This window comes from Chelonoidis abingdonii, chromosome 2 (assembly GCF_003597395.2).
Source record: "Chelonoidis abingdonii isolate Lonesome George chromosome 2, CheloAbing_2.0, whole genome shotgun sequence".
NCBI classification, from domain to species: domain Eukaryota; kingdom Metazoa; phylum Chordata; order Testudines; family Testudinidae; genus Chelonoidis; species Chelonoidis abingdonii.
The window spans coordinates 224,351,267-224,366,321 of NC_133770.1; the positions used below are offsets into that span (position 1 = coordinate 224,351,267).

At 44.7% G+C, this 15,055-nt stretch overlaps 1 protein-coding gene across 4 annotated transcripts in view; it reads right to left on the reverse strand.

Moving 5' to 3' along the window:
• The window catches only part of NOL4 (nucleolar protein 4), a 301,997-nt gene that overhangs the window by 103,293 nt on the left and 183,649 nt on the right, over positions 1-15,055 (reverse strand). For all 4 annotated transcript variants that reach the window (XM_075063008.1, XM_075063007.1, XM_075063009.1 and 1 more), the window contains one exon: positions 12,291-12,574. In XM_075063008.1, coding sequence (XP_074919109.1) covers positions 12,291-12,574 — 284 coding nt within the window. The remainder of the gene's footprint in view (positions 1-12,290; positions 12,575-15,055) is intronic.

The following is a 15,055-nucleotide window of genomic DNA, read 5'->3' on the forward strand; positions in this document are numbered from 1 at the left end:
AAGTAACACCAATTCTTTACAAAGGCTCCAGAAGTGATCATGGCAATTATGGGCCAGAAAGTCTAACTTTAGTACCAGGCAAATTGGTTGAAATTATAGTAGATAATAGAACTATTAGACACATAGATGAACACAATATGTTGGGGGAAGAGTCAACATGGGTTTTATAAAGAGAAATCATGCTTCACCAATCTATTTGAATTCTTTGAGGAAGTCAACAAACATGTGACAAAGGTGATATAGTGTACTTGGACTTTCAGAAAGCCTTTGATAAGGTCCTCACCAAAGGCTCTTAAGTAAAGTAAGAGCTATGGGATAAAAGGAACGGTTCTCTCATGGTTTGGCAACTGGTTAAAAGATAGGAAACAAAGGGTAGGAATAAATGGTTAATTTTCACAATGGAGAGAGGTAAATAGCAGGATCCCCCAAGCTTCTGTACAGAGACCAGGGATGTTCAACATACTCATAAATGTCCTGGAAACGGGGGTGAACAGTGAGATGGCAAAATTTGCAGACAATGCAAAATTATTAGAGCTAGTTAAGGCCAAAGCTAACTGTGAAAAGTTAGAAAGGGGTCTCACAAAACTGGGTGACTGGACAAAAATATGGCAGATGAAATTTAATGCTGATAAGTATAAAGTAATGAACACTGGAAAAACATAATCCCAACTAACATACAATATGATGGAGTCTAAACTATCTGTTTCCACTCATGAAAGTGATCTTGAAGTCATCATGCACAGTTCTCTGAAAACATCCTCTCAGTGTGCAGTGGGAATCAAAAAGCTAACAGAATGTTTGAAACCTTTAGGAAAGGGATAGATAATCAGACAGAAAATATCATATATATTATCATAATATCAGGTATAAAATATCACTTATACCTTGAATACTACATACAGTTCTGGTCACCCCATCTCAAAAAATGATATATTAGAATTGAAAAAGGTACAGAGAAGGGCAACAAAAATAATTAAGGGTATACAATGGCTTCCATATGAGGACAGATTAAGAAGACTGGGACAGTTCATTTCAGAAAAGAGACTACTAAGGGGGGATACGATAAAGATCTATGAAACCATGAAAGTTGTCAAGAAAGTGAATAAGGAAATGTTATTTACCCCTTCACATACTATAAGAACCACGGGTCATCCATTCAAATTAATTGGGAATAGATTTAAATCTAACATAAGGAAGTATTTCTTCACATAATGCATGGTCAACCTGTGGAACATGTTGCCAGGGGATGTTGTGAAGGCCAAAACTATAACTGCGTTCAGAAAAGAATTACCTAAGTTCCTGTAAGATGGGTCTATCAATGCCTCAGGGATGCAACCACATGCTCTGGATGTCCCTAAACCTCTGACTGCCAGAAGCCAGTACTGGATCACAGGGGATGGATCACTCAATAATTGCCCTGTTCTGTTTGTTCCCTTTGAAGCATCTGGCACTGTTCACTGTTGGAAGACAGAATACTGGGCTAGATGGAGTCTTGGTTTGACCCAGTATGGCCATTCTTACATTGTAGAAAGAGAGCCTGAGACATGAGGCCTGGTATAAGGCATCTGGTGAAGGCCTAAGGCCTGAACTAAAGGTCCTGCTGAGATAAAGCAAAGTTAGCAAGAGTCAAGCTATGAGCAAAGATCAGGCCCTGTTATAAGGCAGATGCCTGCTTGCACATTCACTATCAACACATGAACTTGGCAAGAACAGGGCTGGCACTGCAAAAACACAAGTACTCCTAGGCACAAAGTATTCATAGAATCAGAATATTAGGTTTGGAAGAGACCTCAGGAGTCATCTAGTCCAATTCCCTGCTCAAAGCAGGACCAATACCAACACCAACTAAATCTTCCCAGCCAGGGCTTTGCCAAGCTGGGCCTTAAAAACCTCTAAGGATGGAGATTCCACAACTTCCCTAGGTAACCCATTCCGGTGCTTCACCACCCTCCTAGTGAAATAGTGTTTCCCAATATCCAACCTAGACCTCTCCCACTGCAACTTGAGATGATTGCTTCTTGTTCTGTCATCTGCCATCACTGAGAACAGCCAAGCTTCATCCTCTTTGGAACCCCCCTTCAGCTCATTGAAGGCTGATATCAAATCCTCTCTCACTTTTCTCTTCTGCAGACTAAATAACCCCAGTTCCCTCAGCCTCTCCTCGTAAGTCATGTGCCCCAGCCCCCTAATCATTTTCATTGCCCTCCACTGGACTCTTTCCAATTTGTCCACATCCCGTCTGTAGTCGGGGGACCAAAACTGGACACAATACTCCAGGTGTGGCCTCACCAGTGCTAAACAGAGGGGAATAATCACTTCCCTCGATCTGCTGGCAATGCTCCTACTAATACAGCCCAATACACCATTGGCCTTCTTGGTAACAAGGGCACACTGCTGACTCCTATCCAGCTTCTCATCCGTAATCCCAGGTCCTTTTCTGCAGAACTGCTGCTTAACCAGTTGGTCCCCAGCCTGAAGCGGGGACCTTTCTTCCTAAATACGTTTCAGAAGAGTAGTACCAGAGCACCTCGATACAAGGTTATGGTGTAAACACAGTTCCCGAAGATGATATAGAAACACACTAGCCGCTCTTAAAGATAAGGTTAGGATGACAGGGTGATGGATAGAGATGTTTTGATCGAACCAACAGGTACAAGGTAAAGGGTGGTAACTAAATACGTCAGAAGGGCAATATGTAACTTGCTTGTATCAGTGTATAGAAGAGGAGTCACAGAGGCGGTGTCTTTTTCTGGCTGAGAGGGGAATGATCTAGTCCACTGTAACAGGCATACATGTGTTCATGGTCCTTTAGAATCTATGGGATATCTTGACAATAAACCTGGCCAAGTGTCTTCACTACTGAACCAAGTCTGTGGTCTTCTTGGACACTTCGATTGAAGTCTATTGCGTCAGCACACAGCCACACAGCACACAGAGAGAACATACACACAGCCAATAACTGACAACACTTACGCTGTAAACTATACCAGGGCCAGAGAAGAACTGCAACTAGCTCCTTCGTGGCAGCCTCTCTCAGCTATGGCCAATGGATTTAGCCATTGAGCCGTTGGCAATCTGATCCTATGTATTCATCAACTTTAAACTACTCAGCAATATGTGGAATCTTCTTTTGGAGCAGAGTCCTGAGAGGTGATGAGCATCCTCCGATCTCATTAGGAGTTGAGTGTTCAGGATCTTTTTGATCAATGCAAAACATTTTGACATTCTTTAGCATAAGAGGTGTCATTTAAAGCTAAAATAGTATTAATTACTTGTGTGTGTGAGCAAGTGAATGTGTGTGTAGGAAAGTGTCAACAACAGGTGTCAGGTTTTACACCAGTACAACTGCATTATAGTACTTTAAGTTTGTTATTGCTTCTAAACATGTTTTTTTTTAAATATTTTATTTTTCAAAATAATTAAGAACAGAATTCATTCATAAGAATACTCTTTTACTCCACCAACTCATCATACTATGGGAAAACGCTGATACAACTTACTCGACCCAGGGACTACGTTCCTTTTGAAATCTGCACTACTTGTGTAATAAACAATATATAAAAATTAACAGTAAATATTAACATTTTTCCATTCCAGGCCACAACAAGGAGGACAATTTATGTCGAGAAATGGGGTAGAATGGTAGTGAGTGATATGAAAGATCATATGGCTGTGGGCAACTGACTGGATCACTTAACATTGTTTAATTATAGAATTGAAGTAAATAAAGTGTAACACTGGTTTGGATGTTAGCGGCAATTCACTGACACACATGTACAATGTTAACTCTTTTTAGCAACTTTTTTTTGTTTGAGAACATACTATTGTGCTATAATTCTGACTGCATTTGGGGACATAAAGCCAGGCCATATTCTTTCCATAACTGTAAATTAGTTCCACCTTAAAGACCTTCTTCTCTTTCTCCTTCTCCAAGCTTATTTGTGTATTTGGAAAAGTACTGGCAGTAGCAGCAGTGTACCTCAGGCAAAAGAGCCTATGTGTCTATCAATATCTGGGTGACTGCCTTGTAAAGGGATCACTGCAACCATATGCCCCGGAGCAAGTGAAGACACTGCTTACATTTAGCCAGTATAGGATTTACTGTGCATTGGTAGAAGTCTTGAGTAATTTCACCACCAGAATATATATAACACTAAGACACAGAGTTAGAAGATTTTTGATAAAATAAAATTCACTGAATTGGAAACACTTTGCAGAGACATCAATTTCTACTAAATTTTCACCAGAAAGGTTTTTTGGGTCCAGGACTCTCTAGTTAAAGGAAAAAAAAAATCAGAAACACTCAGATTCTACCTGTTATTAGGGAACTGACCTGGAATGTGGGAAACCCAGGTTCAAATCTCTGATCCTCTCAACCCAGATCTCTCTGAATCAGAAAGAATAGGGATTTGAACCTGGATTCCCATGCCAGCATCCTAACTACCAGGCTACAGAGTTGCAGTCAGTGTGTGTGTCTATCCCTCCTTCCAGAATCAAAAAGTACAGGTTTCAATTCCATCAAAATCTGGTTTTCAGGAAACATTCAAAAGATTTTGTTTCCATTCCAATGAGGAAAAGACGGTTACTCACCTTTGTAACTGTTGTTCTTCGAGATGTGTTGCTTACATACATTCCAATTAGGTGTGTGTTCGCCATGTGCACAATTGTCAGAAGATTTTTACCCCAGGAACACTCGATGGGTCAGCTGATGCGCCCCTTGGAGTGGCGCCCTTATGGCACCGGATATATGCCCCTGCTGACCCAGCGCCCTCTCATTTCCTTCTTGCCAGCTACTCCAACAGAGGGGAAGGAGGGTGGGTTTGGAATGGATACGAGCAACACATCTTGAAGAACAACAGTTACAAAGGTGAGTAACCGTCTTTTCTTCTTCGAGTGCTTGCTCATATCAATTCCAATTAGGTGACTCCCAAGCCTTACCTAGGCGGTGGGGTCGGAGTGAGATGTCACGGAGTGAAGGACCGCTGAACCAAATGCAGCATCACCCCTGGACTGCTGCACTATCGCGTAGTGGGAAGTGAAGGTATGTACCGATGACCAAGTTGCTGCCCTACAGATCTCCTGTATGGGACATGAGCCAGGAAGGCAGAGGACGAAGTTTGAGCCCGAGTGGAGTGGGCAGTAAGGTGCGTAGCTGGGACATCAACCAAGTCATAGCATGCATGGATGCATGATGTAATCCAGGATGAGATGCGCTGTGTGGAGACCGGGAAGCCCTTCATCTGGTCTGCCACAGCTATGAACAGCTGGGTTGTCCTCCTAAAAGGTTTCATTCATTTGATGTAAAAGGCAAGGGCCCTGCGAATGTCTAGGGAATGCAGCTGTTGTTCTCGTCGAGAAGCATGCGGCTTTGGGTAGAAGACCGGAAGAAAGATGTCTTGGTTAACATGGAAGGAAGACACCACTTTAGGAAGGAAGATGGGGTGTGGTCACAGCTGTACCTTGTCCTTATGAAACACTGTATACGGTGGGTCCAACATGAGGGTTCAAAGCTCTGACATACATCTCATTGAAGTGATGGCGACAAGGAAAGCTGTTTTCTAGGAAAGGTACAGAAGCGAGCAAGTGGCCATCATCTTGAATGGGGCACCCATGAGTCTGGATAGGACCAGGCTGAGGTCCCACATAGGGTCGGATGCTGGATTTGTGGGTACAGACGTTCCAATCCCTTGAGGAACCTGCTGACCATGGGATTGGAGAAAACTGAGCGCTCATTTTCGTCTGGGTGGAAGGCCGAAATCGCAGCTAGGTGTACTCTGACGGATGAAATTGCCAGGCCTTGCTGTTTCAAGACAAGAGATAGTCTAAGATGGTAGGTAATGGCACCTCCAGAGCAGTATTGCTCAGGGCACACCAGCAGGAGAAACGCTTCCACTTGGCCAGATACGTGAACCTAGTAGAGGGCTTTCTGCTACCCAAGAGCACGTGCTGCACCGAGCGGGAGCAATGTAGCTCAGATTGAGTTAGCCATGCAACATCCATGCTGTGAGATGGAGGGATTGCAGGTCTGGATGACACAGTCAACCGTGCTCCTGAGTGATCAGGTTCGGCCACAACGGGAGTGGAATTGGTGTGGTCACTGACAGATCGAGGAGAGCGGTGTACCAATATTGCCTGGGCCATACCAGAGCAATCAAGATTAAGCAGGCCTTGTCTTTGCGTAACTTGAGAAGGACCTGTGGACTAACGGGAACGGAGGAAAGGCGTAGAACAGGTGGTCTTTCCAGAGCATCAGGAAGGCATCCAATAGAGAGCCCAGGGAGTGTCCCTGGAGAAAGCAGAACACCTGGCACTTCCAATTCTCACGAGAGGTAAAAAGATCTATATGAGGAAACCCCCACTTCTGGAAAACAGAATGGATAACGTCCAGGTGAATTGACCACTCGTGAGTCAGATAGGATCTGCTGAGGTGATCTGGCAAGGTGTTCTGGACTCCTGGGAGAAACGATGCCACCAGGTCGATCAAGTGGGCTATGCAGAATTCCCACAGGCCAATGGCTTCCTGATAGAGAGGGGACAATCGCGTTCCCCCTTGTTTGTTGATATAAAACATGACTGTTGTGTTGGCTGTGAAAACCATGACACAATGACCCTGAAGGTGTTTGAGGAACACCTGACATGCCAGGCGTACTGCTCTCAGCTCCCATATGTTGATGCGCAGGGTTATTGCTTGTGTGGACCAAAGGTCCTGTGTGCGAAGATCCACAAGATGAGTGCCCCAGCCCAGAGATGATGTGTCTGTGGTTAGGACCAGGAAGGCCTGCGGGGCATGGAATGGCATTCCCCCATGTACTGAGTTGGGGTTCAGCCAAGAGGAGCTCCGATCATACCCCAGTGAGCAACATGTCAAATGTCCCAGCCTGTGCATACACGCATAAACAGACAACTAGCAAGGTAATTCTTACTGTAAAGGTAACAAAGGAACCAAAACCTGACCAGACAGACCAATCGAAAACCGGATGTCAGGAGGAGGAACCTTCGGGGTGTTGTCTTCGTTCTTGTTTTGTTGTTCTCTCGCTATGAGGAAACTTTGTCTACTCCAAGCTTCTCTACCTCTCTTCCCATGGAACAACGAAAAGCAATAGGTAATTATTTGGATTACATGTGTGGATTTGCTGAATTTCAAATGGATATCTTTTGCACATCAGACTGTTATAACTATTTTCTATAAAGCAAATATAAGCCCGTATATGTTATCTATGATACAGAGATATCTTATTCGTCTACTTTCTTCTTAGCTTTTATACAAAGCCTTTTATAACTTGTTGTTCTGTTCCAGTATAAGGCAAGGGTAGGAATCTCGTCCAAGTACTGTCCTCTCAGGAAAGACGGGAGGGGGAGAAGAAGAGGGGGGAAGGTAATCGCCTTCTGTTTTGTGTTCAAGAGGACAGCAGGGAGATGCTCCTAGTCCCCAGAGCAAAGAAAATCTGGGAGGGAATGAAGAGCAGGAAGGGATGGGGTAACAACACACAAACCATCTGAATCTGGAGCCCAGGGAAAGGTTTGGGGAGACCAGAGAGTTTATCAGGTACTCAGAATCCTGATTGGTGGCAGCGAGATAAGATCCAAGCTGGTAATTAAGCTTGGAGGTTCATGCTAAGCACCCAGATTTTGGACGCTAAGGTCCAGATTTGGGACAGAGGCTTATGATATACACTGATGAGAGCCAGGCCTGAAGTGGACGGAGGCATAGTCTGGCATGTCTGGTCACGAAGGTGCAAGAAGCCATGTGTCCCAGTAGACCGAGGCACATGCATGCTGTTGAGGTTGGGAAGCTTTGGAGACCGTGGATAATGCTCGCCATGGACTGGAAGCGGGAGTGCAGTAGACACGCATGAATGAGATTTGAATCCAGGACTGCTCCGATGAAGTTTATTCTTTGGAATGGCTACAAAGTGGACTTTTTGACATTGAGCAGCAGGCCCAGCTGTATGAACAAGTTCAGGGTGAACTGAACATGATATTGCACCTGGAGCTCAGAGCGACGCTGAATGAACCAGTCGTCGAGGTACGGAAACCCTTGGATCTGACGTCAATGGAGTGAGGCAGCTCTGACAGCCATACACTTTGTAAAGACCCTTGGTGCTATGGATAGTCCAAAGGGAAGGACGGTAAATTGGAAATGCAATTGGTTGACCACAAAGTGAAGGAAGCGCCTGTGCGGTGGGTAAATTGATATATGGAAGTACGCATCCTTCATGTCGAGGGCAGCTTACCAGTCTCCAGGATCCAGGGAAGGAATAATGGTCTCCAGGGAAACCATGCGGAACTTCAACTTGACCATGAATTTGTTGAGTCCGCGCAGGTCCAGAATGGACCTGTAGTGCCCCCGCCCCCTTTGTCTTGGGGATTAGGAAGTAGTGGGAGTAAAAATCCCTGCCTCTCAGTTTGGAACCTTTTCTATAGCTCTGATAGTTAGAAGCGTTTGCACTTCCTGTAGGAGAAGTTGCTTGTGAGAGGGGTCCCTGAAGAGGGACGAGGAGGGAAGGTGGAGGGGGGAATAAAACAAATTCAAGTCGGTATCCACTTTCCACTGTGCGTAGGACTCAGCGGTCTGATGTTATGCGGGACCATGCAGGGAGGAAAGAGGAGAGGCAGTTGGTGAACGCATGATGGCCCGGTTATCCTTCAGACTCTGGAGTCGGTTTTGTCTGAAAATAGCCCCTGGCCATCAAAGGGCAGGTCCTGAATTGTTTGCTGCAGTTCTGGGGAGGGACCGGACACCTGCATCCACGAAACATGGAGCATAGCTATGCCCAAGGCTAGAGTCCTAGCCGCTGAGTCTGCCACATCTATTGAAGCCTGCAAAGATGTCCTGGCCACTTTCTTGCCCTCCTCTAGCAAGGCTCTGAACTCCTCCCTGGACTCCTGAGGAATAAGCCCTTTGAACTTCCCCATCGAGTTCCAGGTATTATAATTATAACGACTCAAGAGGGCCTGCTAGTTAGCCACTCTGAGTTGTAGGCCGCCAGTATAATAGATCTTGTGGCTGAATAAATCCAGGCATCTAGCATCCTTGGATTTAGAAGCAGGAGCTTGTTGCCCATGTCTTTCCCTCTCATTAACGGATTGCACAACGAGAGAACACAGCTGAGGGTGAATGTACAAGTATTCATAGTCTTTGGAGGGGACCAAGTACTTCGTCTCCACCCTCTTGACAGTGGGAGGAATAGACACCAGAGATTGCCAGATTGTGGTGGCATTAGCCTGGATGGTCCGAATAAACGGCAAGGCTATACGAGTTGGGCTATTGGCAGATAAGATATCCACCACTGGGTCCTCGACCTCCACCAACTCCTCCACCTAGAGGTTCATATTTTGTGCCACCCTATGAAGTAAGTCTTGGTGCACACGGAGGTCTATAGATGGTGGGCCAGAGGAGGATGTGCCTGCCACCACCTCATCAGGGGAAGGCGAGGAGGCTATGTCTGAGACCAAGAGGTCCTGGGGCAAGTCTTTCAGGGGGGGTCTGGCTGCCCTAAGTCCACCACACTAGGGGTGTGGGCCTGAGCTGAGGGTAGGGCCGTCGCCTCCGAGTCCCCGGGGGGGGGGGTGACTGACAGTGGCCTCCAGGACCCGGGGTTCCGAGTGGGCAGAGTGAGAAGCCTCCAATGGGACACTTGGGCCAGATGGTTTGCCCAAGGGGTCCAAAAGGACCATTGTGGGGATCCCTGAGCAGGACCCTGCCTCTAATTGTACCGTTGGCTAGCACCGTCTGCGTCTTGGTCATGGATGTGGTAGCCACTCTCCACTTAAGATGACCTTGAGTTGGGGCGGGACGGTCAAGGTGGAGCCAACCGCTCATGCTGGGTCGCACTGTCCTGTGTTGTTGGCCCGCACAACTGAGATGGAGATCGGCACTGCGGTCTCGAGTGGTACTGCAATCTGGACTGATACCGACGGTCGTATCAGTGCCGGGAGGCAGACCTGGACCTCAATGAAGATCTACGTCCAGAGCGGTGCCGGGAACGACTCCAAGTAGACCGGCGCCAGGAGCTGGACCAGTACCACTGTACCAAGAAGGAGATCTTCAAGAGGCAGAATGGTGCCACGAGTGCCACCGGCACAGAGATGGTGATCGGTGCTGGGACTGCGAGCGGTGCCATGGACGAGACCAGCACCTGGATTGGTACCGTGATCTGGACTGGGACCAGGATCGGTGCCTACCCATCTCGCTCTGCGACGGAGGCCGCATCATAGAGGGCTTCCCTATTGAGGGAACAGCCTGCACTGGCGGTACTGAAGGTTGTGCAGGTCAGTGAGGGCAATCAGGGTCAGTGAGGGCAATCAGGTCGCATGCTGTGGAGAAAGTCTCTGGGGTAGAGGGCAGACCGAGCTCGACTGCGGTGTGCACCAGGGAGCTTATGTGCACCAGACTCAATGGCGGTGTGGTGCTGGAATCGATGGTGCCAGAGTTGGAGTCTTCGCGGGGTGGTCCGGCACGGGATGCTGCTCCGAGGTGGACACAGGTGGTGCCGGCAACTGCACAGGTGCAGCAGGCAGCTTGTGTTGCTTCTTGGGTCTCAGAGGCAGCGAGCTGTGCCTCATTGGTAGCGGTGTCGGAGACGTCCAGTGTGGGAGTCTTTGCCGGTGCTGGGTCGCAAAGTTGTTGTTTCCAGTGCCGGAGGCATGTTTCGGATCAATGGCGCTGGGTCTCGGCGCAGAGACAAGGACATCGAGCTAAGTGCCGCTTCCATGAGGAGCTGTTTCAAGCGAAAGTCCCGCTTCTTTTTGGTCCGAGGCTTGAATGCCTTAAAATTGCAGCATTTATCTGATTGATGGGATTCCCCCAGGCACTTCAAACAGGAGTCGTGGGAGTCTCCCGTAGGCACCGGCTTAAGGCAGGCCGAGCACGGTTTGAAACCCGGAGACCTAGGCTTGAGTCCAGGTACCAGGGAGGAGGGAAGGGGAGAAACCCCTTACTCCAATTACTATGTACACTAAAGACAATAACTACTATTAACTACAACTAGAAACTACTAACAACTACTCTAAAACAACTATCTACAGGCATAAACAAGCTAAAAACTAGGGATGTGGAGACCAGCTAAGCGGCGCTCCACAGTTCCAATGACCGTCACGGGCGGTAAGAAGGAACTGAGGGGGCAGTGGGTGGGCAGGGGCATATATCCGGCGCCATAAGGGCGCCACTCCAGGGGGCGCCTCAGCTGACCAACCGAGTATTGCTGGGGTGAAAATCTTTCAACGATCGTGCACTCGCCGCACGCACACCTAATTGGAATTGATATGAGAAAGCATTCAAAGAAGAACCACAAATTTCAAAACCTCAAAAGTTACAGTGAAACAGAATTGTTGTCTTCTGGACAGCACTAACTATGGCACATCTCTGAACATATCTAGAAAAAGCTTTTTCCACATCACTCCCATTACAAAGCCCTGCAAGAAAATGTAGAGGAGTTCAAAGTATACCTATTGGCAGGCTAATGTATAGCTTTTTACTGAAGGCTGGTGACCCGCATTAACAGCATTTTGATCCAGTATTACAAAGCAGTAATTGAATTTTAGAAGGTGCTAATCCAATTGAAAGTGTCAGATAAAAAGCAGGACGTGTCACCAACAGGAGCAGAGCAAACCAACAGAAAATTTATATTAAATAGACCATCTTTTCATCTTCCTTAGAATGCACATTCACGACAAACTCCTTCCTAGCAGGCTAGGTATCTAACGTGTAGGATCTGTCTTTATCCACAACATAATCACCTTACTTTTCTCCTGCCCATACATGGAGACTACAGAGAAAAGACCTCAGGGAATTCCAGCTTCATAGAGCAAACTTGTCTATTTTAATTCAGGTTGGGTGGCTGCATAATACATAAACGATCAGGAAGGAACCAAATCCAGTTCTTTTCAAATGTTGGTGATTTCCATGTAATAATCCACAGGAGCATAAACATTGTACATTTAAACCGATTCATTCTATGGACATACAGTACATGCAATAGGATGGTCTTCTAAGAGTATTTCAGATGAATAGCTTAGATAGTTTATAAAAACTGTAAAACACCTTATAACATCTGTTCTTGAAAGGAAACCACACTAACTTTTGTCAGTGTCTAAACATGACATATGTATATACTGTATATATAAACTGGTGCATGCAAGTCGGTCTTCAGGATCTAAGTAACAATGCGACACATATTGCACAAATTTCATTAAATGGTCAACTGGCAATAACCTTTGGGTGTATCTTGTAAATCTTTTCCTTTTCTAAGCTATACATTTTATATCTGGAGAATGTGGGAGCATCTTACCTTGCTTCCATTTTCTCTTGCCTCTCTTTCCATCTTGAGATCAGAAATTAGGAGGTTCTTGTATTTGTTCTTTCCATTATTGTTGTGATCATCTAGTCTGTATTCTGAAGTCAGCTGAGCAGAGAGGGGACTGTCACTCAGGTTCAGAGGCTGCTCATCCTGCTCCAGATCTGTTTTGCCATTACTGTTGGTTTCTGCCATCTCCCTGCAGTGTATTCCACCTGAAGCATTGGAACTGTGTCCCACGGTCTCATTGCCATTAAAACTCTCTGCAGCTGAATCATCTATTAAAAAATACATATTGTCAGTAACCTGCCACCATTGTTAACTCTGTACTCGATCAAACAGAATTTATAACTTCACAGTGTTTTGCATAGCAAAATTAAAACTGAACGATGTCTAGCATCTAATGCATTTTTTGCAATAAAACACAATAGTTTTCAAGTAAAATTAAGCTTGGGAAATAAATCTATGGAATTATAGTCAAAGTTGAAGGAAAGATCTGGGCTGTCAAACTAGTGCAATTGTGCACACAAAAACTAGTGTCACGCTGGCTTTTTAGGAGCAAATTCTGCCCTTGTCCATCCATTTAGGCTCTTATAATCAGGTCCATCACTGTAGCATTACATTTTTTTAAGTCAGTGTTGTAGCAGGTGGTGAGGGGGTAGAATCTGGCTCTCAGTTTTCAAGGAGGTGAAAAATATTTTACTACAGACTAAATGTTTAAATAGCAGCATAAATGGCCATTTAAAAAAAATCTGTCATAAGTAATGTAACATAAAAATTCCTTAGTTCCCTGGCTTTGTGCATTCATTGCTAGCATCAGACATTATGCTGGGAAAGTTGATTCCCGGTACAAAGACCATGTCTCAGTTGTTCTCAAACTATACATCAATCATAATTGAAATAATAAAAATTACAATAAAAAACTAAGAGAAAGTCAGATTTTCATCTGAAATTTTTGTATGTTGTTGTTACAAGTAACTTCTAAGACTGTTATAACTGAAATTAAAATTATATTTTTCTCTAACCTTTCAGAGTCAGATTCTGTCACCTGTGCTTTCAATGTCTTATTCCATGAACAGTCCCATTGGAATCAATAGGGTTCCTTGAACAGCAATGTACTACGCAATGTAGGAAAAGGTGGCAGAATCTGGCCTCAGTATGCTTACTGGATGCATTCATTTTTGTATAGTCACTTTCTCTGGCTTGCTAATGGTGCACACTCTTCCCCAAGTTCCACAAGACTGTTTATCAATAACTAGGGCCCTACCAAATTCACAGCCATGAAAAACGCATCACAGACCATGAAATCTGGTCTCCCACAATGAAATCTGGAAGCGCTGGCCAGCACATCCCTGTGGCACATTCGCGTCCAGGCACCACTTCCCACAGCTCCCATTGGCCCGAAACAGAGAACCACACTCACTGGGAGCTGCAGGGGCAGTGCCTGTGGACAGTCAATGTCAGCAAAATGTCTTGTGGCCCGCAATCAGATTACCCTGCTGGGTCACATGCGGCCCGCAGGCCACAGGTTGCCCACCACTGCTTTAGTTTAAGGAAACATCTTTCCACATAACAGAATACTTTACAAGCAACAGCTGCAATAGCAAATTTACAAATCCTGTACTAGGTGTTTGTTTGTTTTATAAATAATGAATGAACATAGGAAATATAAAAGTCACTAGTACAAAACTGTTAGATGGACATATCACATCTTCTAGTCACCAATTCAATATATGTATATTGGAACCACCTATAAATTAATACCTGGGCCAAATCCAAGGCTTCACTGGGACCACTGGAATAAGTACAGCAAACAGGAGTTGATCCCTGATAAAGGTCTATACCTGTAAAAGGAATATACTATACATGCTAGCCTTTGACCAGACACATCCCTTCTGTGCATAATCAAATGAAATGTTGAAAACTCTACTTGCAACTGTAGAAATATACAGGCTGTTTTATTGCACTATTGGAACAGGAGTCCATATATCTTCTAGTACAGTGCCTAATCCAAGATACACATTATTTTAGATAAAGAACAATATTTACAACTCTTCTCAAAAGGTCTTACGCTCAAAAATAAGCTGGAAAAAAAGAATTGTAACTTTATTTATGGAAAGTCCAAATAAAGGAAGATTGAGAAACTCCTTGGTTAACACATATATATAACTGGATACTGGTAATAGAGGCCGGAAAATGTATTAAATGTAAACAGCTCTTTATTACTTAACTACTGAAAAATGCCTGAGAATTAACAACTGTACTTAAGCACTGACATTAAAACATGATACAAGTATTATCAACGTAACTTTAGCGGCACCTACAAATGACTCAATTCCTGTATAGTAAACTCTTGTCTCTTGTATAAATTCAAATGCCTACAGTAAATAATACAGTTATACACTTTTTATCTTTCTTCTTAGGAATAAAAATCTATGTCTAGGGGGAGAATGATCAGAGGTATGGCTATAAACACACTTTTTATATGTAAATATAAATATGAATTACCATCAAAGAACCAAGGGAAAAAAAGCATTTTAGCACTGATAGCTTCTTACAGATGTTACCAAGGTAACTAAATTACACAGTTTAGCATATTTCATTCCTGGGCAGTTGAGCTATTTTTGCAGAGAATACACTAACATTAAAACAACAGCCGTTCTGTGATTGAGACCAAGAGTCTGATCCTCTAGAGACCCTTACCCATGTGAATAGCATTTATTCTCACAAATAGTCCCACTGACTTCAAGAGAAGATCA